Here is a 26,541-nt window from a genome sequence, read left to right as displayed (position 1 = left end):
AAGATGTACATGCTCTGTTAGTTTCCTCCTCTAGTTTTAGTAACCTGTTTTGGAGTTTTGTTAGTAATATTACCCAACCTGTTAGAGAAGTAGAGGGTCAAGCTTCCTGGCTCCTCACCCATCTCTTTCCCTTTAAATCTGGTATATCATCTTTTGAGAATATTCAGTTTCCCCTGGATGTTAAAGAGACCATTAACTTGGTAGTACAGGTGCTTTACCTAGGAGGTTCCATGTATATGATGTTCAGTTTTACCAGAATGAGGGCTGAGAAGTCCAGAGGGGCTGAGCAGGAGCAGGCACCTAATCCAGATGTGAGGAAATTTGAATGGTGTGGAGTATGGGAAGACATAGGTAAAACTTTAAAGAAATTCTCTGACCCAATAGACTGGGAATTTCCCCCTGGACAAATCCCGAGACCAGCTGAAGTGGGGAAGTATTTGAAAGAGAAGTGCAGAGACAACTGCAGTGCAATGTGTTGGGCCCTGGCATATGCTTATCGTACACTGTCGGATATTATAGAACAGGAAGTAAGGGAGCCTAAGCCAGTGGCAGTTGCTCCTGTTACAAGGAGCAGGAAAGCCCAATTTAAGACTGATCGCCCAGATGACAGTGGGGAGGGACCCTCAAGGTCAGCAACTGAGTCAGAGGTCATTGTTGAATCCATGAATGTGAGAGACCTTCACAACCTAAGAAAAGATTATGTCCAACGAGATGATGAATCTGTGATTAGTTGGTTAGTCCGTCTTTGGGATGCCGCAGGCGATGTTACCCTTCTAGATCCTACTGAGGCAAGGCATTTAGGGACTGTGTCATGTGACCCAGATATCAACCAAACTATACGAGATGGGCCTGACTGCAGCAGCCTCTGGAGACGAGCTATCAGAGCTGCGAGGGAAAGATACCTACATCCCGACGATCTCTATTCGCAATAAACCCAGTGGAGAACCATAGAACAAGAGATTCAATGCTTGAGAGAAATGGCGGTGGTAGAAATTGTCTTCTCAGAGGACATAGCAAACCCAGATCCAATTATAGACCCAGATAGGACAGAATGTACACCTGTGATGTGGCGGAAAAAGCTTGGGCCATCAGGGTATGCTTCTGCTTTAGCCATTATGAAGCAAGATGACGGGCATGAGACTGTGCGTGATATGACAAGGAAACTCCGAGCGTATGCAGATGTCGTGCATAGCCCAATGAATGCAAGAATCTCAGCTGTGGAAACAAATCTGCAGAAACTAGAAAATAAGATAGAGAAGAATCATGAGAAACTCAGTAAAGAGATTAAAGACAGCCTTCTCCAAATCCCAGCAGTACAGATCAGAGGTTCTGCTACCCCACGCAGACGCTCCTCAGCTATGAGAACTGGATATATCCCTCGACATGAGTTGTGGTATTTCCTGTGTGACAGTGGAGAAAACATGAACAGGTGGGATGGACAACCCACTTCTGTCCTGGCACGACGAGTGCGTGAATTGAAGGAGGGCAAGACTCAGAGAAGGAACTCCACCAGAAGGGAAGTAGCTCTACTCAATATGTCTGATTCCTTTGAAGGAACCTCTAACACAAATACCCACCATGGTTAGAGGGGCCCTGCCTCTAGCCAGGTAGAGGCCAGGGAAAACCGAATTTTTTTGGACAGTGTGGATTCGGTGGCCTGGCACATCAGAGCCACAAGAATACGAGGCTTTAGTTGACACTGGTGCACAATGCACGATAATCCCATCGAGACATGTGGGGACAGAACCTATTTCTATTTCCGGCGTTACAGGAGGATCACAAGACTTGAACCTCGTGAAAGCTGAGGTGAGCCTGACTGGAAGAGAGTGGAAAGAACATTCCATTGTGACTGGCCCAGAGGCTCCATGTATTTTGGGTATTGACTTCCTCCGAAATGGATATTTCAAAGACCCAAAGGGACTCAAGTGGGCATTTGGAATAGCTGCTGTAGAGACAGAGGGCATAAAACAATTGAACACCTTGCCTGGACTGTTAGAGAACCCATCTGCAGTAGGACTCCTGAAAGGGGAAGAGCAACAAGTACCAATTGCAACCTCGATTGTGCACCGCCGACAGTACCAGACAACTCGTGATGCCGTGATTCCCATTCACAAACTAATCCGTGAGCTGGAGAGCCAAGGGGTGGTCAGCAGGACCCATTCATCCTTTAACAGCCCCATCTGGCCTGTGCAAAAATCTGAAGGAGAATGGAGATTGACTGTGGACTATCGTGCCTTGAATGAGGTGACTCCACCTCTAAGGGCTGCTGTGCCAGACATGCTGGAGCTCCAGTATGAGCTAGAGTCCAAGGCAGCAAAGTGGTATGCTACTATTGACATTGCAAATGCATTTTTCTCCATTCCTCTGGCAGCAGAGTGCAGACCTCAGTTTGCTTTCACCTGGAGGGGCGTGCAGTACACGTGGAACCGATTGCCCCAGGGGTGGAAACACAGTCCCACCATTTGTCATGGACTGATCCAGGCTGCATTGGAAAAGGGTGGAGCTCCAGAACATTTGCAATACATTGATGACATCATTGTGTGGGGGAGCACAGCAGAAGAAGTATTTGAGAAAGGAAAGGAAATCATCCAGATTCTCCTGGAAGCCGGTTTCGCTATAAAAAAGAGCAAAGTCAAAGGGCCTGCCAAAGAGATCCAGTTCCTAGGAGTGAAGTGGCAAGATGGACGGCGTCAGATTCCTACTGAGGTTATCAATAAAATCATCACAATGTCCCCCCCAACCAACAAGAAGGAGACGCAAGCTTTCCTGGGAGCTATAGGCTTTTGGAGAATGCACATCCCTGAGTACAGCCAGATTGTGAGTCCTCTCTACCTGGTTACCGTTAAGAAAAATTATTTCCACTGGGGCCCTGAACAGCAGCAAGCTTTCACCCAGATCAAGCAGGAGATTGCTCATGCAGTAGCCCTTGGCCCAGTCAGGACAGGGCCAGAAGCAAAGAATGTGCTTTACTCTGCAGCTGGGAGCCATGGCCTGTCCTGGAGCCTTTGGCAGAAGGTGCCTGGTGAGACTCGAGGCCGACCACTGGGATTTTGGAGCCAAAGTTACAGAGGGTCTGAAGCCAACTACACCCCAACAGAGAAAGAAATCCTAGCAGCATACGAAGGAGTCCAAGCTGCCTCAGAGGTAATTGGCACAGAAGCACAACTTCTCCTGGCACCTCAACTACCAGTGCTGGGGTGGATGTTTAAAGCAGAGGTTCCCTCTACTCATCATGCCACCAATGGTACATGGAGCAAATGGATTGCCCTTATCACACAGCGCGCCCGTATGGGAAATCTGAATCGCCCTGGGATTTTGGAAATAATTACAAATTGGCCTGAAGGTGAAAATTTTAGTCTGATTGAGGAAGAGGAGCTGGAACAGATGACCCGTGCAGAGGAAGCCCCACCATACAACCAACTGCCAGCAGACGAAACACGCTACACTCTTTTCACTGACGGTTCCTGTCATCTTGTAGGGACAAAACGAAAATGGAAAGCAGCTGTGTGGAGCCCCACACGACGGGTTGCAGAAGCTAGGGAAGAAGAGGGTGGATCGAGCCAATTCGCTGAGCTCAAAGCCGTTCAGTTAGCCCTGGACATTGCTGAAAGAGAGAAATGGCCAAAGCTCTACCTTTATACTGATTCATGGATGGTAGCCAATGCTCTGTGGGGTTGTCTGGAAAAGTGGAAGAAGGCTGGTTGGCAGCGTAGGGGAAAACCAATTTGGGCAGCTGAAGAGTGGAAAGACATCGCTAGCGGGGCAGAGAGACTACCTGTGAAGGTCCGCCATGTAGACGCCCATGTCCCCAAGAGTCGAGCTAATGAGGAACACCGAAACAACGAACAGGTAGATCAGGCTGCAAAGATAAAGGTGTCCCAGGTAGACTTGGATTGGCAGCATAAAGGAGATTTATTCCTAGCTCGATGGGCCCATGATGCCTCAGGCCATCAGGGCAGAGATGCCACCTACAAGTGGGCACAAGACCGAGGGGTGGATCTAACCATGGACTGTATCTCTCAAGTTATCCATGACTGTGAAATGTGTGCCGCCATCAAGCAAGCCAAGCGGGTGAAACCCCTGTGGTATGGTGGAAGGTGGTCTAAATATAAGTATGGAGACGCCTGGCAGATTGATTACATCACACTGCCTCAAACCCGCCATGGCAAGCACTACGTGCTCACAATGGTAGAAGCCACCACGGGGTGGCTGGAAACCTACCCTGTGCCTCATGCCACTGCTCATAACACCATCCTGGGCCTTGAGAACCAAGTCCTGTGGAGGCATGGTACCCCTTAGAGAATTGAGTCAGATAACGGAACTCATTTTAAAAATAGCCTCATAAACAACTGGGCTAGAGACCATGGCATTGAGTGGGTGTACCACATTCCCTATCATGCACCAGCCGCTGGCAAAGTGGAACGGTATAATGGATTGTTAAAAACCACCCTAAAGGCATTGGGTGGGGGAACTTATAAGAATTGGGAGCGACATTTAGCAGAGGCCACCTGGTTAGTCAATACCCGAGGCTCCATCAACCGAGCAGGTCCTGCCCAATCTGAGCTTCTGCATACAGTGGATGGAGATAAGGTCCCAGCAGTACATGCCAGAGGCTTGTTAGGGAAAACTGTCTGGATTGATTCTGCCTCACATAAAGACAAACCCATCCGTGGGGTTGTCTTTGCTGAGGGACCAGGGTGCACTTGGTGGATAATGCAGGAAGATGGAAAAACACAATGTATCCCTCAGGGAAATTTAATTTTGGGTGAAGGCCACATGTAAGGTTGGGATGGCAACATACCACTGTTCACCGAATGACATTATTTGTACATAGTTATATGTATGTATGTATATGTGTATATATGTATATATGTATATGTGTATGTATGTATGTATGTATGTATGTGTATATATGTGTGTGTGTGTTTAAAGTTGGAAGATGTTAGGGTGGGCCTTAAGCCAACGCTATGGAATAAGGGGTGGAATGTCTTGGATTGATGTTATGATAATCCTTTATCCCCTATCGTTGGCTTAGATGCCCAAGAAAGAAAAAAATGTGTAAAAATGTGTGGTCCTGTCTCTTTAACTACACCCAGCCGAAGAGAGAAACGCGGGTTGTTTTGAAAACATTTTCCCCAAGCCTCGCTCCGGGGGAGGATTCGTCGCCCGGCAGAGACTGCGTGCTGGACGGGGGTCGGAGTGAGCTCTGTTCCCGTTTTTTCCATTTTTTCCAATTTTTTCTTTTTCCTCGTTTGGACCCCTTCTCTTCGATCTGCTTTGCCACCTGGAGACCCAGGAGGGCCAGAGGACAGCAGAGCTCTCCAGGGAGCTCCACCCAGCCCGGGGGGGGGGGCGAGGAGGAGAGGGGCTGCGTCTGAGAAAAGGACTTTTTAATCAGGTTGACTAACTCCTTTTCACCTTGGTTTTCCCCTTCCCCTGTGCCTTGCAGGGCACTCTGCGTGGTTTTGTCAAATAAATAGTTTTTTCTTCACTTCCATCTAAGAGGTTCTGTTGTGGGTGGGGGAGGGGGTGTCGGGGCCCTTCGCTCTCGGAGGAGAGAGAGTTTTATCATTAACCCGGCACACTGTTACAGGTTTTGAATTGCCTGCTTGAACTGGATAACATCCGATGAACGGACCTTGCCACTGACATTCCAACTATCAGCACCTGTTGTTTGCAGAAACTACAATCTAAGAGTGATAACAGAATCAATTAAAGAGGACTGTTCCAGCTCCGAGGAGGCATAGCCAAAAAGGAGTTAGGCTAAGCAGTTCCTGGAATGCAAACTAGTTTGGGAAAAAGTTTGAATATGCATAATTGTTTATGAATATGCATTAGGCTGAAGGGTATGTAAAGGGTGTCTCTGTCCATACCAAATGTGCTTTCTAGCTGAATGCCAAGCACCCAGCGCTGTACATTTGCTTTATATCTGTCCCCTATTGTCTTTTATTAAACTTTTAAATCCTAACAAGAGAGTGAACCTCATTTTTCACAGGTGTATGCCCCAGTGGACTCTCCCTCTATTCGAACAAAGTTGCAGGACTCCTCTGTCTCCTTTGTGGACACTGCCTTTTCATAGTGTGGCTTTTCTGCACAGTCCCCATCCACTTCCATCCCCATTCCATCCTCACCTTCCCATTCACAGCCCGTATCAGTCCCACCTGCAAGCTCATCCCATGCTGGTACTGGCACACGGCAGCGGATCCCAGCAGAGCGTGCAAGGGGTGCAGGATCAGCCGCCCTCACCCCACAAGCACCAACAGCTTCTATTGGGATGTGGCAGCAACTCCAGAAAGGCCCTTTTCCAGGGAAATCCCCTGTGCTACACAAGGCTTGTTCCTGGCCCGTATCAGGGCATCAGGGCGAGGCCCAGCTCAGCGCACGCTGCAGTGCCCAAACCCAGCCCATTTCCTGCACACTTTTCCACAGGATCAGGTAATTCACATTCCCATTGCCCCATCCCAGTCCTTTCCTCCCAGGACACATGCAGCCCCTCTCACACACCATCATTATCACTCACCCATAACAAGGAATTCTGGCTCAAGGCACGAGAAACATTAGTTTTCATTTCACTTTAGTTTTTCTTTAGATCTGGCTCTTGAAATGTGATAAGCCCACAGCATTTCCTATGGATCTTGGGAATCTGGGCTCTGGAGCTCCAGTGTCAGAGCCAGCTGGGCCCTTCCGCAGGAGGAAAAGTCAGGTTTTTTAGGTTCCCTGAGATTGATCCAGTTGCCATCACCCAAGCATCAGGGATAAACAAAGGGAGTGGATCGGTGCCATTAAAAACACAGAAACACCCCAAATCCAACCCCAGAGGCATGCTGAATTTTTGCTTTCACTGGCAAAAAGAAATTTAAAAAAATGAGAATTTGGTTCACTCTTTGCTCATCCAGATTTGCTGGGGAAGGGTTTTGTCTCCTTTGCTGATGAAAGCCAAAGGGAGATTTGGGAAGAGCGATATGATTCCTGTGGGATTTAGGGATGTTTGGGGTGATCAGTCAGTGGGATGGGCTCAGGGCATGGATGGGGTCCCTGTGAGAGAGCCTGTGCTGGATCAGGCACAAGAACAGGAGTTTGATGGAAAATGGTTTTTCCCCTGTTTTTCTAATGGAGAAATGCAGCACAATCCCTTTCCCTGGAACACCTGTCCCGGAGCCGCCGTATCCCTCAGGCCTTGTACCTGCTCAGGTGCTCACGGGCGATGATCACCCGCTGGATCTGTGCTGTGCCCTCGTAAATCTGCAGAGAAAACCAGAGCCAGATGAGCCGCGAGCTGGGAAAGATGTCTGACCAGAGTCTGCCTGTGACCCCTCCCAGCAGCAAGCCAGGGGGTGGGAAGAGGGAAAACTGGGAAAAATTAGTGTGACAATGACCCATAACAGGCAATAAGCACATACAGGTACGTGTCCAGTGCAGGAGGGATCCAGGAATCCCCCAGGTATCCAAACACCTGTGTGCGCTCAGCACAGGAGGGATCCAGGGTTCTGCCAGGTACAGCCCAGGGTGGCTCCAGGACAGCAGAATTTGGGGATTTAAGCATTTCAGCTCCCAATTCTGCCCAAAGTTGCTTTGGCAAATCACTCCCACACCTGCAAATCCACTTTCTTTGCTGTCACAAAATCAGGCTAATATTCCCCAAACTGCACAAAGCTTCTCCAAATAAAGCTGCTGGAACTGTGAGGCCCACCCCTTTCCCAAGTTCCTTCAGGGCTGAAGTGGAAGAGGAAAAACACCCAAAATTTCATACTAAATCAGAAAAATATGAACAATTTCAAAACCTCAGCCTGTTTGGCCGTGCATTGACAATGGAGCAGTGTGATAGAGAATTGGATTACTAGGATCTTGGTGGAAAAAAAAAAAACAGAACAGGAAGAGAGCCCAATTCTGACAAAGTCTCATAGCTTGTTCAGTTCTTCCCTGGCAGGACTGAAATCAAGACTGAGAACTTTTCAATTCCAAACATCTGCTTTCTGTCCTTGGAGAGGGAAAAATTCCTGGTTTGTGAGAACAGTTGGAATTTTAAAGTCAGCTGTAAAAGGAATGTTAGCCGCCTGGAATCGCAGCAGCTGTGGTCACTTGGTAACAAGCCAGTGCTCACATGTGTTCCCTGAGACCTGTTTGGATCAGTTCCAGCCAGTCATGGTTAATGTTGGAAAGAGGGAAAAGGTGAAGGTCGCTGGGTTTCCTAATGAAATTAAATCATTCCTGAAGAATAACAAAATGGAACCAACAGAGGAATTCTGGCATGGAATAATTTCTTGGCAATTACACTGCAGAAAAAGCACTGGGGATTAGGGGTGTCTGTGGGCTGAAAATGAGGAAACATCACTGTGTTTTGTTCTTTTGAAAAAGAAACCAATAAATAAATATTTGAAGAAGTGAATCACTGTCTGCTGTGCCCCATTGCTGTTCCTGCAGCACATGCTAATTAGCACATGCTAATTAGCACATGATAATGAGTGCTAATTCATTAATCCATGGGCCTCAGTGCTGGTGGCATCTCAGCTGAAGCACCTACCCAGCAAGTGATAATTTGAGAACTTCTCTGATTTAATGCCTTTCAGCCTCCAAATCTTTTTAGCCTGTGTCCATCCTGATTGCAATTAATCAGCAATTAATTACTTTGATTGAACACCCGCATTGCCATGGAGACCCCTCATTCTGTCCCACTCACCTGATAGATTTTGGCATCCCTCATGAGCTTCTCCACGGGATATTCTGTGTTGAAGCCATTGCCCCCAAAGATCTGCACGGCATCGGTGGCCACCTGGTTGGCGACATCCCCGGCGAAGGCCTTGGCGATGGAGGCGTAGAAGGTGTTGCGGCGGCCGGCGTCCACCTCCCAGGCTGCGCGCTGGTACCCCAGCCGGGCCAGCTCCACCTTCATGGCCATCTCTGCCAGCAGGAACCCCACAGCCTGGTGCTGGGAGAGCAGAGATCCACCAGGTGAGCCTCTGAGGAATGTGACACCCCAGGGGAAGGAGCCTTCTGCTTGGGATCATGTAATTGCTGGGGTTGGACAAGACCATTAAGATCATTAAGGCCAAGCCTTGCCCTGGCACTGCCATGGTCATCACTAAATTGTGTGCTCAAGTGCCACCAGGACGGGGACTTCACCACAGCCAGGACTTTCTGGGAATAAATCTTCCCTAATATATCATTTTATCTTCATTTCTTAACTTGCAAATTCAAAGCACTTGGGAAGTTGTTCTCAAAGAGTTCTATGGAATTGGGATCAGTGTTGGATCAGACTTTCCCACGTGTAACTCTAAATCTCTTGGACGCACCTCCACAATGGGTTTCCCGAAGGTTTTCCTCTCCAGCGCGTACCTTGTGGCCTCGTCAAGTGCTCGCCTTGCCAGCCCCACAGCCCCCGCTGCCACCTGGGTGGGGAGAGTGTGGGATGAGCTGTGGAAATTCCTGTTAGTTTTGTGAACAGCCCATTCCTGGCACTCACCGGGGGCCTGGTCTTATCAAAGGCGCCCATGGCGATCTTGAAGCCAGCACCCTCCGCGATCAGCACGTTCTCCTTTGGGACTCGCACGTCCTCAAAGACGATCCCACGTGTGTCCGAGCAGCGCTGGCCCATGTTCAGCTCCTGGAAAAGGGAAGCGCCACTGAATCAGATCTTCCCAGGTACAACTGATTCCATCCTTTAGTTCACTCAAAGAATAAAGGAAGCTTTTTTTACTTAAAAACCACCTCAGTTTTAGCTGAAACCCACCAGGGAGACAAGACATACTGGTTTGGCCTCCCCAGCCCAGTGAGCCCTTGACCGGTCACACCTGAGTAGGTCACTGCCTCCATGGGGGAGATAAATTCTGGGACTGGAATCCCTCCTTTGGCTTTTTCTGGTTCAATTTATCCTCTGGAGGATTCAATTCTATGTATAATTCAATTCTGTCCTCTCACATGGGAGAGGAAACAGTCAAGAACCCACTTGCAGCAGCTGCGAGACCCAGCTGTGCTGCCAAAAGACAAATTCATCAACAAATCAGGTTTTCACGTTCTAAAGAGACAGAAAACCAGGGCCTCCATGGTGCCTTACATGGGCCTGAACAGTTGAAATTGCAGCAAACTGGGTGGTTTTGGGGAAAGTTCTGCCAACACCTTCGCTCCCCCTGCACATCAATTGGCTCTTGGCAATTCCATGTTCTCAAAGGTTCTTTTGCAGCTGTGCAAAGTTATCTGCTTTAGGCCCTTCTGAGTAATTATTTATCTGAATTCATACAATTATAGTTCTATTGTTATTATATCTAATTATATATAATATACAAGATATAATTATATAATTATATCTTCTATCTAATATGCATATATAATTTTTCTATACATATGTAAATATAATTATTAAACGTGTCTTAGGAACAGTTTCTGGGCATTGTGAGAATTCCAGTGTCCCTGCCTATGAGCCCTGACAAGGTTCATCCATTTCCCTTGCATGGCAATTTGTCATGTTCTTGGTCGAGGAAGGAGCGATAATTCCTGATGATCACCTTCCTGCCAATCTGGATCCCAGGGCTGTCAGCCTCCACGATGAATCCCGTGAAGGCTTTGCTGGCCGGAGCCCGGGGGTCAGGATCGGTGCGGGCGAGCAGGAAGTACCTGGGGAGGACAGAGATGGGGGCTCAGCTCATCCCCAACAATCAAGCAATTCATGGCAAAAATCCTGAGTGGTTTTGTCCGTATTTGTATCACACAGGAAATTGAGTGATAAGGTAACAACCCTTTTTAATTGGCCCTTCAAAAAAAAAAACCCCAAATGAGGGGGAAGGAGTGCAAGGCATGTCAGTGTTTTCTGGGCATCTCTTCCCACAAAGTCAAGGTTTAATGAAATTCCCTCAGGTAAACCTGCAAAACCTCCACTTTTTCCATGTGTCCTAAGTCTCAATATTCCACTCAGCCTCCCAAATAGCCCAAAATAAACCAATTCCCAGCACATCTGTAAGGATTATTGTACAGGGAATGCAGCAGTGCAAAGCCTTTTCTTCTCGATTGCAAATACTTCCATTTTACTCTTCCCAGTATCATTTGTAAATGAGGTTTTTGTGTCAGCAATTGCTCTAAATCCCATTTCGGGGAGTCAGGAACATGCTGGTAGAGTCTTTGTGATAGTTCTGTCTCGGACAAGAAATTAAACAGTGAGAAATTCCAACTTTCATAGGTAAATGTATAAAGTCTTTTCTCTTGAACTGAGAAGAGCTTATGTGGTGGGGTGGGGAGAGTGTAAGCCCCAAGGAAGGGTCTGTGCTGCCCTCCCTCGACCCTGCAGCACAGTCCTGGCTCTGGGACTCCTTGGAAATGTATTACCTTGAGACAATTAAATCCCAGAGTTTTTCTGTTTTCCCTGTGAGTGGGAGGCATTCCCGGCTGAGTCAGAAGCAGCTGATCCCTGTCTGGGAGCCAGGTCAGGGCACGGTAACCTGAGCGTTTTGGAGTTAACCCTGAGTAACTCCCTGCCCCAAGGGAAGGCGGAGGGAATTGTGTCTGGTTTCAGCCCAAATGGGCGGCATTCTGAGCGGAGCTGTGACGACATCGAGATGTGATGTCATTAGCCTGTTCTCTCTTTGGGCACCCGCAGCGCTGGGGCTGCTGGTGCCTCTTCCCGATGAGCTGGTGACACATTGGAACACTCAGGTTTGGGATGGGCCCTTAAAGAAACCAGCACAGACCAGTATGGCCACGAAGGGAACGCACCAGTTGGCCTTCCCGCCGTTGGTGATCCACATCTTCTGCCCGTTGATGATGTACTCATCCCCTTTCCGCTCCGCTCGGGTTCTGATCCCGGCCACATCTGAGCCTGCACCCGGCTCCGTCACACAGTAAGCCTGGAGGAACAACCCCCAAATCCCGAGGAATATATATTCTGGGTTTGGGAAACCACAAAATTATTGTGGAATTGTGGGCAATGACCGACATCTGGTCGCACAAATATCAGAGGCTCCTCTGTCATTAATTAAGTACTTGTTAATGGGATTCCCTGATCACACTTACACACATCAGGGGCTCCTCTGTCATTCTGCCCAAGTATTTTTTCTGCTGCTGCTCATTGCCAGCGATGATCACAGGCATTTGCTGGAAGGTAATGTTCAGAGTATTAACCCATCTCCTTAAGGGCCCAGAGCCCAGTTTGGAGGACCCAGAGTGCAGTTTGAGGGCCCCAGCCCCAGTTCCAGATAGGTGCAGGACTCACCCCCAGGGAATTGGCCTCGATGGCCGTCTGCACCCCAGTGCATCCATACGCCAGCTCCTCTGTGATCAGACATGCCTCGAAGGTGCCCAGCCCAAGCCCACCTGTGGGGGTATAAGAGGGGACTCAGGGGAGTCTCAGTTGCAGACTATATGATTTACAAGCACTTATTATCTCAAATGTCCCCCATGGGCACCATGTTCCATCAGATGTTCTCCCTTGGGAACACCTCGGGAAATAGTGTGCTGCCAGATTGATATTTTTGTTATTATATTTCATTCTTTTCATTGCAATCAGATGATTTAAAAATCCCATTTCACCACTCTCAGGGGGGTTAATTTTGTGCTCAAGATGGGACAAGTGGCACAAAATGGCCAGAAGGTGCCACCAGGATCTGTCACTGCTTTACATCTGAGCATTCCCTGGGGAGCTCCTGGGGGGCAGAAAGGGCTGCATGGGCTCTGATGTCTCCCAAAACTATCAATTATAACCCTCAAATCCCTTTTTCCAGAGGCAGGGATTAGTACAGCAGACACCATTTTACCCGGGAAGTTTGAATCCCTTCTTCCCTTTCCTGTGTCCATCTCTTTTCCCATTTTGGACTTCATTTGAACACTCGGTTTCATCCCCTCTCACAGCTCTTCACACCAGCCTCAAATTTTCCACACCCACCGTCAGTCTCACCAGTACCTCCTTTTCCAGACTATTTATAGATATCCAGCCAGACTGTGCTGATGATTTCCCACTAAGAAACCTGATGGTTTTTCAAACTCATTCCTGAATTTCTAGTATCTTCCACCTCCCTGGCCCCTCGATCTCTCTGCTGGGGGTGGGACAAGGAGACCTTTAAAGGCCCCTCTTGAGTCAAACCTTTCTGTGACTCTCAGGCTCTGCTGCAGAAACTCAATTTTTGATACCAGATCCACCAAATCAGTCAAAAAGACCCAACAGGGCCTGCTCTGGACACTTCTCCATTCCACTTTCAAGTAAAACATGGAATCTGAAATGTAACATTTTTATCCATGGTTGTGCACCTGCTGCACCTCGGCTAAACTGGTAACTGATCCTCAGGAATGAGCCCTTAAATCCCTCCAGCCTGAGCCAGGATCAAAGTAAACCCTTGAACTCCTGAATGGGGATCATGGGAGAAAATCCAGCCATAAATTACTACATCAGGATCTAATTCCTCGCCTGATCCCATCGAGCCTCATCACACCCATGTGTGCCAACCTGCCCACAGATTGCTTTGGGATTGCTCCAGTGTGCAACAGGTAATTTTATATATAATCCATAATTTCACACCTCAGTCTCCTCCAAGGCCTTTTCTTTGTTTATTTTAGGGATTAAAAGGGATCACACTCACCGCAGCTCTCTGGGATGTGGGAATTCATCAGCCCAAGCTCCCAGGCCCGTTTGATGAGAGGCACAGGATACTGAAACAGATAAAATCACGGTTGATTATCACAGGTAACATTTCAAATTTAAGGTTAAGAGAAAAATCTGGTTTTTCCGTCCTGTGGGGTGGATTTACCTCCCCAGTCCTGTCATACTGTGCAGCGACAGGAATAATCTCCTCCAGAGCGAATTTCCGGGCAGTGGCTTGGAATTCTTTCTGTTCATCCGTCAGTTCTATTGAAAGAATAAGGCAAAAAAGACATAAAGAAGCTCAACTTACTCCTTTCATCTGAAGACCCCTGAGCTCTGAGCAATGCCCACAACACCATTACTTACAAAATTATTCTAAAACTACTGGAAATGGAGCAGAAAGTGCCAGATAAAAAAATATTTTCACCAAAAACATCTGTCAAGCACCTGCTGCTGCCCCAGAGAATTTGCTGTAATAGCCCAGGTATGGAGGAATTTCTGTGTCACATTCCTAGACCCACCATGTTCCCCTGGTGATGCTCATGGTTATTTTAATGGTTTAAAAGGCAATGGGGGATCATCGCTCAATGCTGAGGCTATTTGGGCAATAAAAAAAGCTCAAGACAGTTACAAAAAAGAAGAAAGTCTCTGAAATATCACCCCCTGCCCTGGCTGTCCTGAGCTGGAGAGAAAAAGGCTTTTGGTTTTTAAATAGTTTTTATAAAAAGAATAGAAATCTATTCCAAATAAACACCTGTCTTGGAAATTCCTCCTGAACTGTGATGCTGTTGTTTGTGTTTTTTGGCCGGTTGTTTTGTTGAAGTTTGGGGTGGAGTTTTTTGGTCTGTTTATTTTGGTCCTATGTTTGCTTTTTCCCCCCTGCACTGCCATTTGTCCCTCCCTGTTCTCTCCCTTCCCAGCCCTGCCGCACTCACCAAAGCTGAACCCGTTCCCAGGTTTGCTCAGGGGGACATTTTGGGCAGGTTTGCTGGAGTGTGACCTCCATCCAGGCCAAGCCAGGGTCCGGAGGAGCTGCAGCAGAAAAGGGCCTTGAGAATGAGGGAATATCCCAGACCGGAACGAGGGACCTGTCCTAAAGGTACCAGTGCAGCCCCACAGCACAACAAAGGACACAAGCTGTGACAGGTGGCACACAGGGAAAAAAGGTATTGTCACAGAATACTGAAAATACCTGTAAAGCCAAAAAGTGAACTGTGGGGCGAGGTGGGATCAAGCATGGAATGCTGAGCTGCTGAGTCAGTGTGTGTGCACAGCTTGGGGGTGTCCACAGGGTAAAATTTTATCTGTGGGGTTTTCACAAGACAAGTGTTGCAAAACTGTCCTTTCTCACCCAGGTTTTCCCTTCTTGCTTTGAGCTTTCTTACCAAACTGCTGCCACAGGTGAGGAAGGAAAACAAAACAACACCAGGAAACAACCCTCCCAAGTGTTTTTGACCTTGTTTGAGGTATAACTGACAAAAAGATGCAGTAGAAAAAAAGACGAGGTATTGCAATCATGGGGTATTTATTTGTCTGGGCTTTTGTTTGGTTTGGCTGGTTTTTTTCTTAAGGATGATCCACTCCTACACAGCATCTCCACCAAAAGGTTTAGACAAAGCTAGGAAAAGCCCAGAATTCCCAACAAGGCTGAAGGTGACATCCCCCGCAAAAGAGCTGCCAAGTTTGTGTTGGAGATGTTCAGTCTCGTGGTTCTCCTGCTCCAGGGCTGGGTGAGGTCGAGGGCATTTGAGTCATTGAGGTGAGTCTGGACACATCAAAACCCTTGGACAGCTGCATGTGAGGGTTGGGCAGGGGAGAGCACAGAGTGACAAGGGACCAAAGTTCTCACACAGAGTTGAGTCGCTGGAGCAGTGAGGGTGCCCCATCGCTGGGAGTGTTCCCAGCCAGGTGGGATAGGACTTGGAGCAGCCTGGTCTAGTTGCTCCAAGTTGCAGTGGAGTGGGACTGGATGGTCTCTTAGGTCCCTTCCCACCCTAACCAGTCTGGGATTCTGTGTAAGGATTTGGGCAAGCCCCTGCCCACTCCATCAGCCTTGCTTCCCTCTCCGTTCTCAGACCCAGCTCTTTGTGCCTTCCAGCTGCTCTGCCCCTACTCAACCCCCAATCCCAGTGCCAGGAATATCATCCATGGGATCCCCTGCCCTCGGGCACAGTCCCCCCCGCTGCCTCCGCTGTCACTGTGACACTTGGGGCAGGTGGCCGCGTCCCACCGGGGGACACTGGAGGGGCATGGGAGGGACACTGGATGAATACGCCAGAGCCGGCAGCCTTCACCTTTCCCCTAATTCAGGAATGACGGGGAGAACTGGAAGTGCCGACGCAGTTCTCGGGGGGGGGACCGATAGATGCCGATATAAGGAATATTCCCAATTCCCAACGGGATGGGCACCGACCCTCGGGGGAGCAGCGGACACCGAGCCCCGGGGGAGGAACGGAGAGGAGCGGGAGGGCAAGCCCGCACCGACCCTGATTCGGGACCTCCGGGGTCGATGCTGGCAGAGCCGCCCCAGCACGACCCCGGCCCCGTCCGTCCTGCTCTTATTCCCCCCGTGTCCCCCCGTGTCCCCCCGTGTCCCCCTGTGCCCCCCGTGCCCCGCTCACCCGGCTGGCGCTGAGCGCGGACATCGCGGCGATCGCTCCAGCACTGTCGGGCGCGGGGGAGGCGGAGCAGAGTGGGGCGGTCGCGCACCCCCTCCAGAACAGCCCTGTGGCCACCCTCCCAGCAAGGCGGTGTGCCCCTAACAGAGCGGTCCGGGGTCTCCTCCGCGTCCCTCACCTTCCTCTGCCCCGTTTAGTCGGGATGACAGAGAATCGGCTGCTTTGATTTCCCTGGGAACAGCCTTTTGCCGTGTGACATTTCCCCCGCGGTGGGTTTGGGTCTCGCTCGCGGGTTTCTCACCGAGAGTTTGGGTTACTGCCCGGGCAGGAACGGGCCCGGGTCCCTGCCTTGGGCAGACACTTCTCGGGTTAAACAAGCAGGTTAAAAGAAGCTGATCGTGGTCTCACACAGGCTTTGCTCCGACCGCGGCTGGATTTTCACTGCGGTATCGGTGGAATGCACGTCCAGACATGGGAATGGAGCTGGGGAAGGGGCTGGAGCACCAGGAGTGGCTGAGGGAGCAGGGCGGGGGGCTCAGCCTGGAGAAAAGGAGGCTCAGGGGGGAACTTCCTTCCTCTCTACAAGTCCCTGGCGGGAGGCTGTAGCCAGGTGGGAGCTGGGCTCTGTTCCCAGAGAACAAGGGACAGAACAAGGGGAAACGGCCTCAGGCTGTGCCAGGGGAGTTTTAGGTTGGACATCAGGAAGAATTCCTTCATGGAAAGGGTTGTCAGGCCTTGGAAGGGGCTGTCCAGGGGGGTGGTGGAATCCCCATCCCTGGAGGTGTTCATGGGTTGACTGGACATGGCACTCAGTGCTCTGGTTGAGTGCCAGTAAGGTGTTTGGTCAAAGGCTGGACTCACTGATCTTGGAGGTCTTTTCCAACCTTAGTTATTTGAATATTCTGTGACTTTCTCCTTGTAGTTAAGTAAAAGTTAATTTGTAACTTTATGTCAGTCCAATGTTTAATGAACATTTTCATGTGCTCTTCCTATTTGAACTCCAGTTTCAAGCCCACAGGATGTGTGAGTTTGAGGCTGTTAAACACCCCCTCTCCAGCACCACAGGTTGTGCTCCACAGGTCACATTCCTGACTGCAGCAGGGAGTTCAATTCCTGGGCAGCCCAACTTCTGTCCATGGATTATTTATCCTTTATTTGTACAGTTCCTGCACACCTCAATGCTCCTCAAGTGATTCATCATCACAACAGCCCCGGGATGCAGAGACATTTCTCCATCACATTTAAGAGAAAGGTTCAGGTGGGTTTTCTGATGAGCAGCATGGAGTTCACTGGAGTTCACTAAACAGGATCATGCTCCCCAGAACCACAGAGGCAGGTTGGGGGCTTCTGTATCCCTATGAAAAGGTAATGGCACAGGTAATATCTGCTCTCCTGGGTCACAAACAGCTGCAGCTGCTTCAGGTACCTGAACACCTGTGAGGACCCCCCCACCCAGGGTGCTCCTGCTGCAGGGAGGGATTTCAGGACAACATGGGCAGAATTGAGATGATATTTCCAGGTGCCTTCAAGGTCAGTATCAATAACCCTTCTGTAAGGAACAAGCTCTCAAGATTTGTGACCCAGGTATGAGCTGATACAGTGGGATTTCAAGACAGTCTGGGTGCAGAAGGCATTAATGTGGCTGGAAGTGTGAATGCAGGTCCCAGTGTGGATAAGGGATCACACTGACAGGGTCAATGCTCGTCCTGCAATAAGAAATCTCACTCTTGGGATGGGCACTGGTTCTAGTGTGGATAAGGGATCACAGTCTCAGGATGGATGCTGTTCCCAGGATCAGGGATCACATCTACGGTGTGTTCTGATCACAACCACGGGGTGTGGGATAGGAGATTGTGGTCATGGGGTAGACACTTGGTGTGGGATGGAGGTCCTGTGCAGGGGAGCTGTGGGTGACTGCCTTGCTGGTGGCAGGTGTGTATCTGTCTGTCCTGTGCCTGCATCTGTGGGTCTGTGTGTCCATGTGGCTCTGATACATCTGCTCACCACAGCAGGTTGAACATGCTGAGGGAGAGGCTGCAGCCATACTGGGCTGGATATGCTGTCGGCTCCAGACACCCACTCTGCAGCTCCCTCACCTCCACCTGGGTACCTGGACCCAGCTCCTGTGGGGCAGGATCATCTCCCCTGCTCACCTGTGCTTAGTCCTGGCTTTGCTGAGCAGTTTCTCAGTGTTTTTGCTCCCCGACCCCACAATGGGATACTGATACTCTTCTCCCGGCATCCACAGAGAAGAAAACAGCCCAGGCATAGCATTCCATAGGGAATGGCTCTCTGCAGTGTCTGCTCCTTCTCTTGGAAGTGGTTGAGGTGGCACAGAGGTGGCTCAGAGGTGGCAGCAGTGATTCCTGGAGGGGACACTGTGATGGGCTGTGACCCAATGACCCCAGAGCAGTCCCCATGTAGAGACTGACCATCATTTTTCCTCTCCAAATTTACCTCCCTTTGCCTTAATGCACATCGTGCCCCTACTGTCTTTGTCAGTCCTCTGTCCCCTCTGTACTGGACTAAGGGTTCCTTGGGTCCTTCCCAAAGCCATAACTGGGCCCCCCTGAGCCTGCACCACCTGTCCAAGCCACAGGCCCTTGGATCCCCTAGTTCCTGCACAGCTGGAAACATCCTGCCCACATGGATGTGAGCAGAGTCCTCCTCTGGATCCTCCTGCACATGACAGTGGCTCTCTCACCAGGAGCTCAGCCACAGCAGTGGCCCATCTCTCTCTCCCTCCCTAGAAAATCTTCAGGCTGAGGCATGTGCTCAGACTGGCCAAAGTTCCCCAGACATATCCCAGCCTCCAGTGGACCCTGAAGAGGCCACTGGAAGTGGCTTTGGCTGTGACTGAGCTGGTGCTGGGCATGTTCATACCAGTGTGGTCGTCATCTTCCCAGCCACGAGAACGGGCTTGGAGATGCCCATTGGCAGGGACGGAAAATGCAAGATCCCCTCTGCTCTCACTGACTCCTTCTCCATGGCTTTTGAGGCAGAGGGTGGAAAGTGGCTGCAGAGGATGGTGTTAGTGCCCACATGTGCAGGGCAGCAGGGCATGGGGTTCAGCTGTGGTTCCCTGCCCACTGGGCGCTCAACTGGAACAGACTCAGACCATGAGCCAGCACATCCCCACCCCCACACTGCCCAGAACACAGCCCCACCTCGGACTGACCAGCACATCTCCCCTGGCACTACCTGGAGCACATTCCCATCTCAAACTGACCAGCACATATCCCCTGGCACTGCCTCAGGGCTCAGCTATCCTGGGGGCTGGAGGTTGGGCAGGTTCCAGACTCTGGGAAGTCAGAGCAGCTGCAGACATTCCCAAACTAACAGGAATATCATCACAGGTACAGCACCCACAGCAGAGGAGACTCTGGATTTGGACTGGAAATGTCTTGGAAGTTAAAAGAGTGAGGTGGATGTGTCTCTACAAACACCGTGGGTCTGCTGATAGATGAAGCCAGATACTGATAGGTGAAAAACGCAAAGGGAGGAACCATAAATTCCATAGGAATTCCACTAATTGACACAGACTGTTGCTCACCCAAGCCCTGGACTTAGAGAAAAAAACAGAGATACAAAGAAAACAAAAGGCGGGGGGGGGAATGTACTTTAGAAGGGTATCTGTATTAGGCGATTCGGGAAGTCTGTACTTCTCGAGTATCTCAGCCAATAGAAAAAGAAAGAGGTAAATGTAGACGAGAAATTAGGATAAAAAGGAGGCTGTGTCTTCTAGCAACTTGAGAGACCCCAGGGGAAATTGCCCCATGACCTCTCCCTTTATTAATGAATAAAGCTACAGGACTGCTCTGTCTCTTTTTTGGACATAAACCTCTGGTGTTTGTGGATTAATTTTACTGACAGAAGGAGACACAGAGGGTTATTCCTCTGGAGAGACCAAGGAGCAGATCAGCTTCTTCCAGGTGTCCTTGACTTCGTTGTTCCTCAGGCTGGAGGCACCACAAGGCACGGAGCTGATCAAGATCCAGGGATGCTGAGGATATGGAGTGGGGCTTAAGGGAGAAAAACGGCAGAGTTGGGACAATCTTTAACAAACCTTGGGAAAATCTTTCAAAGTAACAGTGTTTAGTCCTCTGAATTCCTTTAACTTTCCCAGACAGTGCTCAGTCCTGGATTCAGCCATATCCGTGTGCAAGTGGTACCTGAGCCATGAGAATACAGACTGTAGGTCTGAGTGATGCTGGGAAAAAAGGAGTGTCTTGGCCACATCACAGAGCTGGGACGCGTTCAAAGGGAACAAACTGGGTTTAGGAGGCTCATGACCACAAATGGATAATTTGAGGAATGGGATGTTCCACAAACAACCATCAGAAAGCCTTGAGAGACCCTTTACTCTGATGTAAATGAGTTCTGACAAGTGATTAAATATGTACGTGAATTTGTGGGAACGTTTAGCAAATCCGTGTGAGTCTGGGAAATGGGATGGATCTGTATTAGTCACATAGATACTGACTGGTATGTGAGATAGCTGGGGGTGTCTGATGCCAGCGCCGAAATAAAGCTACGCCTGCTTTTAATATAGGCATTAGAGTGTTAAAAAGTGTTTCCCGATGGTTTGGAGACAGCAGTGCTGAGGAATAGGAAGACCACGGCCAGGTGAGAGAGGCACATGGAAAAGGCTCCCTGCTCAAAGGGGATCCTCAGCACGGGCCTGAGAGAAAAGGATTAAAATGAAACATCTCACCGAGTGCTTGGGCATGGACCCAGCGGGCACTGCCCCCACCCCGTGCCCGTGCCGGGGGTGCCGAAGCTGCTGCCCCGCCATCGATGGAGACGAAGGGGAAGGGAAGCGAGATGGGATGGGGATGGAAGCGGTTGGAGGCGGATGTGGGCGGATCCCGGCGGCAGCTCCTCCCGCCCGCCGCGGCCGGATGTCCCTTGCGGCGGAACGGCGGGCAGGAGCGGCCGCGTGGTGCGGGACGGGCCGGGGGCAGGTGGGGTCCCGGGGGATCGCGGGGCGTCTCGTTGCTGGCAGGGGCCGTGGGCGGGAGCGACGGGAGCGGCGGGCACGGAGCCCCCCGGGCACGGAGCCCCCCGGCAGAGCCGCCGCAGGTGCCGGTGGCGGGGCTGTGGAAGGGCCGCTCCAAGGGCGCGGTGCCGCAGCCCTGCCCCGAGCGCGGCGCTGCCGGAACGGCGCGGCTCAGAGCGGAGCGGCCGGGCCGGGCGAGGCGGCGGCGGGAGGATGGGCAGGCCGATGGCGGCGGCGCCGAGGCGGGGCCGCGGGAAGGGCCGTGGCGGGGCAGCGGCTGCTGGGGAGGTTTCCCTTGCGGCCAGCGGCGCTGCAGCTGCGCCGATCCAAGGGCTGCGCTGCCGGGGCACCGCTGCAGGCGGAGGGAGCGTCCCGCGCTCGGCTGGGAGCAGCGGCTCTTGGCCGGCAGCGCCGGGCCGGGCCGGGCCGGGCCGGAGGAGGCACTTCCCGGGCCCGGGATGAGCGCTGGCATGTATTATCTGAGCGGAGCTGATGTCTCTCACCGCTTTAGCTCTAGAATTACTCTGAGGCCCGGGAAGCTGCCGATCCGTCGGGCAGTGGAGCTTTTCCCAGTCGTGGCATCAAGTTGCCGTCCCAAACTCGGAGCCAGCTTGAGGAGAGAGGGCCCAGGTTGGGATGTGCCCCATTGCCGCGTGGGCAGGTGCAGCTGTGGGCTGAGTGGTGGCTGCTGTGCCCAGGAGGGGCTCTCAGCTGGCCCGAATTGCTTGGTTTGGGAGTTGGTGGCCAGGTGCATGTGGGAATGTTGACTCGGGGTGTCCCTGAGCCCCCGTGTGCTGGCAGAGCTGTGCAGCTTCCACGTGTGCAGCTGGGCTGGTGCGAGTGCGGGTGGGAGTGTGCGGGAGGGAACTGGAACCTCTGGTCAATCCTGGCCCTAAACCAGGAATGTTTTGTGCTTCTTGCAGGTCTCCAGTAGAGCCCGGGACGTTCTGGCCAGCCCAGAGCTGGGATCTAGACACAAGGCCTGATCCTGTCTGGGGCTGGGGTTGGAACCATCTGCTCCCAGGCTCCTCTCAGGCATTTGGAAAGCTGGGGCGTTCCTCCTGCACCCTGTGACAAAAGAGAAAGGGCTTCCCCATAAACCCTGTCCAGAGCTTCCTGGGGAGCTTGGAGTCTGCAGCACCCATTTACAAGGAGTTGGGAATGCACAGCACAGGGTGTCACTCAGTCCTGGGGAGCTGGGACTGCACAGTGCAAGGTGTCACTCAGTCCTTGGGAGCTGCTGGCTGAGTCCCCGGGGCAGAACTGGGGACAGCTTTTGCTCCAGGGACAAGCTGTGGGATGGCTCACATCCCACTGATGCTGGGAGCTCTTGGATCCATCCTGCACCCCTGGGAAGCTCTCTCTTGCAGTTGGCCCTGCCTGATTTTTGTTGCTTGTGTTTCATGTGCACTGCACCCACACCCTAAGGGGTCCTGGGTGCCCTGGCATATGCTGGGAGGCAGGGAAAGCAGAGGGTCCTTGGGGAAGGTGTCCCCAGGGAGAAATGGGGAACAGGGGATTGTGGCCAGAAAGCTGGGAGATGTCTCAGGAAGGAGTGATGGTACCAAGAGGCCAGCAGAACCCTTCCAGGCAGGAAACAGTTGGACATTCCATGGGGAAGCCTGGCCCTGGCACCAGTGCCTCAGGTATGGGGGATGCAGGAAGCAGGTGGAGCTGCTCTTTTACGCATCCCAGTCCATGGGATCTGACAATGGCCATCCCATGGGATCACTGCTGTGGAGAGCAGCTGGAGGGGGATCAGGGCCAGAGCTCCTTTGGGCTCCTGTTCTCTCTCTCCTGGGACAGGATTAGGTTTTGCAAAGGATGTGGAGCCTCAGCTCTGCTCACCGCTGGGAATTGCAGTGCAGCTGCTTCACTGCCCTTGCTCAGACTTGGAATCTCCTCCTCCTGCTGCCACATGAGCCGCATGGCTCCTTCTCCCCCTGCAGCCTCAGCTCCTGCCAGGCCTCCTGCAGCACCTCCCTGTCCCTTGCCAGCTGCTCCTCCTTGACTTTCAGCATGCAGCCCTGGAATTTCAGCTTTGTCTTCTCCAGGGATGGGCCAGGAAAGCTGATGTCTCCCCTGTCCTGTCCTGGACACTCGAGATCCTGGGTTTTGAGCCCCTCAGACTGGAGTTTGGGATCCACAGACTAGGGGTTGGTACCTAGGAACTCATGTCCTGCCTGAAGGCTCATTCCCTGGGTACCAAGTTTCTACCCCAAACCAAGGTATTTCTTATTTTGCATTCCAGTTTCTCGGGGAGGAGCTGGGTGTGCCTGCAAAAGGCCAATCCTGGTCCCAACCACAAATGACACTGGTTTGGAGTATGGGGTCAATGGGTCTGTGACCGTGACCCCCATTTTCTTGGTTATAAAGTAGTTGGTTTTGCACTTGATGGTGGATTTTGGGCGTGACACCATTAAAAATTTGGGAGGATATGTAGGGAAGGGGTTTATTTGGGAGTACAGAGAGATAAGGGGCATGGGGGGTCCGCAGGGTGGGTTTTGGGCTCCCCCTTAGGTGGAGCAGGGGGTTGGAGGGCACCCAGGTTGAGCTTTGGGCTCTTCAGGGTGGGTTTTGGCATCTTTGGCATCGCCTGAGTGGTGGGTGGGTCGCTCCTCAATGGGGGAGCTGATGGGAGAACCTTGGGGACCCCAGGATGGAGATCTGGGGTCCCCTGGACAGGGATGGGTCAGTGGGAGGGTGGGGTGTCTCAGGCATTGCTGCCCCTGGTCACTGGGAAGCCCCACCAGTGGATTTCCTGGTCACCCTCACCAGGGCTAGGGAGTCCCAGGGTGGTTTTGGGGATCTCTAGGATGCATTTTGGAATATCAGGGGGGATTTGTGGTGGGTTTTCGGGGTCCCAGGGTGGGTTGTGGGGGTCTGGGATGGATGTTAGGGTTCAGGTTTGGGCCAGGCTGTCCAGCAGGACAATGTCAGGCCCTGCCCCTCCAGCTGCCAGCACCTGGTCTGTACTCGAGCCTTTGACCCCCAATCGCCGTGTGAAGCCCCAGGCTCATCTTACCCAACACAGGACACCCCCAATTCAGGGCTTCCACCCCAATTTCCCCCCAAACTGGGACTCTTACCACCCATCCTCCCCAATCCAGGGGCTCTCCCACATCAGTCAACCCCCAGAATAGCCGAATCCAAGAGTTCTTCCCAAAATTGACACCCCCTTGAAATATTGGTGGTTCCCCACCACCCTAGCTCAAAGTTCAGGGTACCCTGAGACATCACCCAAAATCGAGCCCCCTCCACCAAAAACCCCCATTTCCTCCAACACCCATGTTGCCCCCACCCAACACCCCCAAAACTGGGGTTGGCACCCCTACCACCCAGAAGGCACCGATTCAAGGGTCCCCCCATCCATCTCTCCCCTCCAGCTTGGGTCCTGCTCCCCTCGGTCTCGGGGTTGCCCCGCCCAGCACCCCACAATCCAGGGCTCCTGCCACCATTTCCGCCCAAATTCCGGAGTCCCCCCCCACCCAGAAGCCCCCAGTTCAAGGGTTTTCCCCCCTCGCCCCCCAATTTCGGTGTCCGCACCTGCTCGAGCCCCCCGGCCGCCGCCGCCAGCGCTCGGTGATTGTCCTTGAGCAGAAGGAGTCCCCCCAGACCTCCCCGGTGGGGGTCGGCGCCCCCCACACCCAGCGCGTATTTCTCCGCCAAGCGGAAGCCGGGCGTGGTTTTTCGGGTGCCCCCCACGACCCCCGCCCAGCCCTGTGCCCGGGCCGCCTGGGCACAGTGACAGTGGCGTCACCGGGGGCCTTCCAGGGGGCATTTGGGGTCATGGGGAAGGGTCTTGCAGGAGTTCTTGGGGTCCCAGGAGGGTTTCTGAGAGGATATTGGGGTCCGTGGGGGGATTTTCAGGGAGATATTTGGGTCTGGAGGGGATTTGGGGGCTTATTGGGGTGCTGAGGTGGAGATTTGGGTTGGTCTTTTGGAGGCTTGGGGGATACAGGCATCCTTGGGGAGCTTTTCAGGGGATGCTGAGGGGTTTCAGGGGACCTAGGAGTGTCCTTGATGGGATATCAGGGCCCACGGGGTGATTTTTAGGGAGATATTTGGGTCTGTACGGGATTTGGGGGCTTATTGGGGTGCTCCAGGGGAAATTTGGGCTGTTCTTTGAGGGGTTTGGAAGAAACGGGGGTCCTTGCGGGAATTTTGGGAGGGGTCCTGGTGGGGTTTGAGAGGATATCGGGCTCCTTACAAGGATTTTGAGGCATCTTGAAGGGTTTTGAGAGTCCCAGGAGGGTTCTTGAGGAGATATTGGAGTCCTGGGGGTGGGGTTGGAGGGCCATAGGGGAGATTGTGGGGTCTTGCAGGGGTTCTTGGGGTCTGAGGAGGGTCCCTGAGAGGATATTGGGTCCGTGGGTGGATTTTCAGGGAGATATTTGGGTCCGGAGGGGATTTGGGGGATTATCGGGGTGCTGCAGGGAAAATTTGGGTTGGTAAGTGAGGGGTTTGGGGGATATGGAGGTTCTTGTGGGAGTTTTGGGGTGGGTCCTGGTGGGGTTTGGGGGGTTATTGGGCTCCTTAGTAGTATTTTGGGGGCGTCTTGAGGGCTTTTGAGGGTCCCAGGAAGGTTCTTGAGGAGATGTTGAGGTCCTGGGGGTGGGGTTGGGGGACCATAGTGGAGATTTTTGAGTTTGGGGAGGGATTCTTGGGGCCGTTTGGGGAGTTACTGGGTCCTGGGAAGGGGATTTTTGGCGGGTCCTGGTGGGAGCTGAGGGGGTCCCAGGAGGGTCCTGGAGGGGATAGTGGAGTCCTGAGGAGATTCTGGAGAAGATTTTTGGGTCCAGGGGCAATTTTGGGGGTTAATGGCGTCCTGGGGTGGATTTGGGAGTCCAGGAAGGGGATCAAATGGGGGTCCCGCCCCGCCACGGACAGCCCAAATGTGGGTCCCATCCTCCAAATATGGGTCCCCCTCCCCCTTCCTGCCCCTTCCCCCCAGCTCAGGGGGTCCAAAGTCCTCTCCGGATTGGCCACATCACCCGCCCCTCCCCCCTCCCCTTCCCCTGACCCCCTAGTGGGGGAGGGGCGCCCGACTGACCTGTCCCGACTTGGAGGCGACTGGGCCCCGAATTGGGGTCGGAGGGGATTCTTACCTGGGTGGGCATGGCCCGCCTCGCCCAAGCGCCCGCCCCCGGGCTGTGATTGGCTGCCCCGGGGTCCCCCACCCCCCAAAAAATCCCCAGGCGGTTTGGGGTGGGGAAGGCCAGTTTCCTTTATTGACAATAAATGAGCGAGGCCAGGGGGCACGGGGGGCGTTGGGGGACACTTGGGTCAGATCAGGTGACTCCAGGTGACATCAGGTGATTCCCCCAACCTGTCCCCCCCAATTCAGCTAACCCTCCCCTTCGGTG

General features: G+C 52.2%; 2 protein-coding genes and 1 non-coding gene across 3 annotated transcripts; 1 reads left to right on the top strand and 2 right to left on the bottom strand.

Annotated features, from left to right (window-relative positions):
* Positions 1 to 6,557: 6,557 nt before the first annotated feature.
* Positions 6,558 to 16,289, bottom strand: LOC146420843 (medium-chain specific acyl-CoA dehydrogenase, mitochondrial-like). Its single transcript, XM_085047946.1, has 12 exons — positions 16,180 to 16,289; positions 14,494 to 14,590; positions 13,725 to 13,822; positions 13,557 to 13,626; positions 12,197 to 12,297; positions 11,998 to 12,078; positions 11,701 to 11,831; positions 10,500 to 10,608; positions 9,461 to 9,601; positions 9,291 to 9,386; positions 8,678 to 8,926; positions 6,558 to 7,242 (listed from the first exon to the last, which is right to left on the bottom strand). Exons 1-12 carry the CDS (start codon positions 16,201 to 16,203, stop codon positions 7,171 to 7,173), a joined length of 1,269 nt encoding a protein of 422 aa, XP_084904072.1. The 5' UTR covers positions 16,204 to 16,289; the 3' UTR covers positions 6,558 to 7,170.
* A 3,750-nt stretch (positions 16,290 to 20,039) lies between these two features.
* Positions 20,040 to 21,647, bottom strand: LOC146420842 (uncharacterized). Its single transcript, XM_085047952.1, has 2 exons — positions 20,891 to 21,647; positions 20,040 to 20,179 (listed from the first exon to the last, which is right to left on the bottom strand). Exons 1-2 carry the CDS (start codon positions 21,645 to 21,647, stop codon positions 20,040 to 20,042), a joined length of 897 nt encoding a protein of 298 aa, XP_084904078.1.
* On the top strand, positions 21,626 to 21,709 carry LOC146420841 (small nucleolar RNA SNORD45). The gene has a single exon (XR_014848944.1). It is a non-coding gene; the product is annotated as a small nucleolar RNA SNORD45 (small nucleolar RNA).
* The last annotated feature ends 4,832 nt before the right edge of the window (positions 21,710 to 26,541 follow it).

The sequence above is a fragment of the Lichenostomus cassidix genome, unplaced genomic scaffold, assembly GCF_008360975.1.
Source record: "Lichenostomus cassidix isolate B80296 unplaced genomic scaffold, HeHo_3.0 HiC_scaffold_45, whole genome shotgun sequence".
NCBI classification, from domain to species: domain Eukaryota; kingdom Metazoa; phylum Chordata; class Aves; order Passeriformes; family Meliphagidae; genus Lichenostomus; species Lichenostomus cassidix.
Note: the sequence above shows the minus strand (reverse complement) of the source record. Positions and strands in the feature narration are given on the sequence as shown.

Excerpts from the sequence above, each read along its gene's own strand:
- LOC146420843 (XM_085047946.1), bottom strand. The coding sequence starts at position 16,203 with ATGTCCGCGCTCAGCGCCAGCCGG. Across the intron at positions 14,591-16,179 it reads CCGCGCTCAGCGCCAGCCGG|CTCCTCCGGACCCTGGCTTG; the intron begins GTGAGCGGGGCA and ends TTTCTGCTGCAG. Across the intron at positions 13,627-13,724 it reads AGTATGACAGGACTGGGGAG|TATCCTGTGCCTCTCATCAA; the intron begins GTAAATCCACCC and ends TATCTGTTTCAG.
- LOC146420842 (XM_085047952.1), bottom strand. The coding sequence starts at position 21,647 with ATGCCAGCGCTCATCCCGGGCCCGGGAAGTGCCTCCTCCGGCCCGGCC. Across the intron at positions 20,180-20,890 it reads GGTCCATGCCCAAGCACTCG|CATCCCTGGATCTTGATCAG; the intron begins GTGAGATGTTTC and ends CCATATCCTCAG.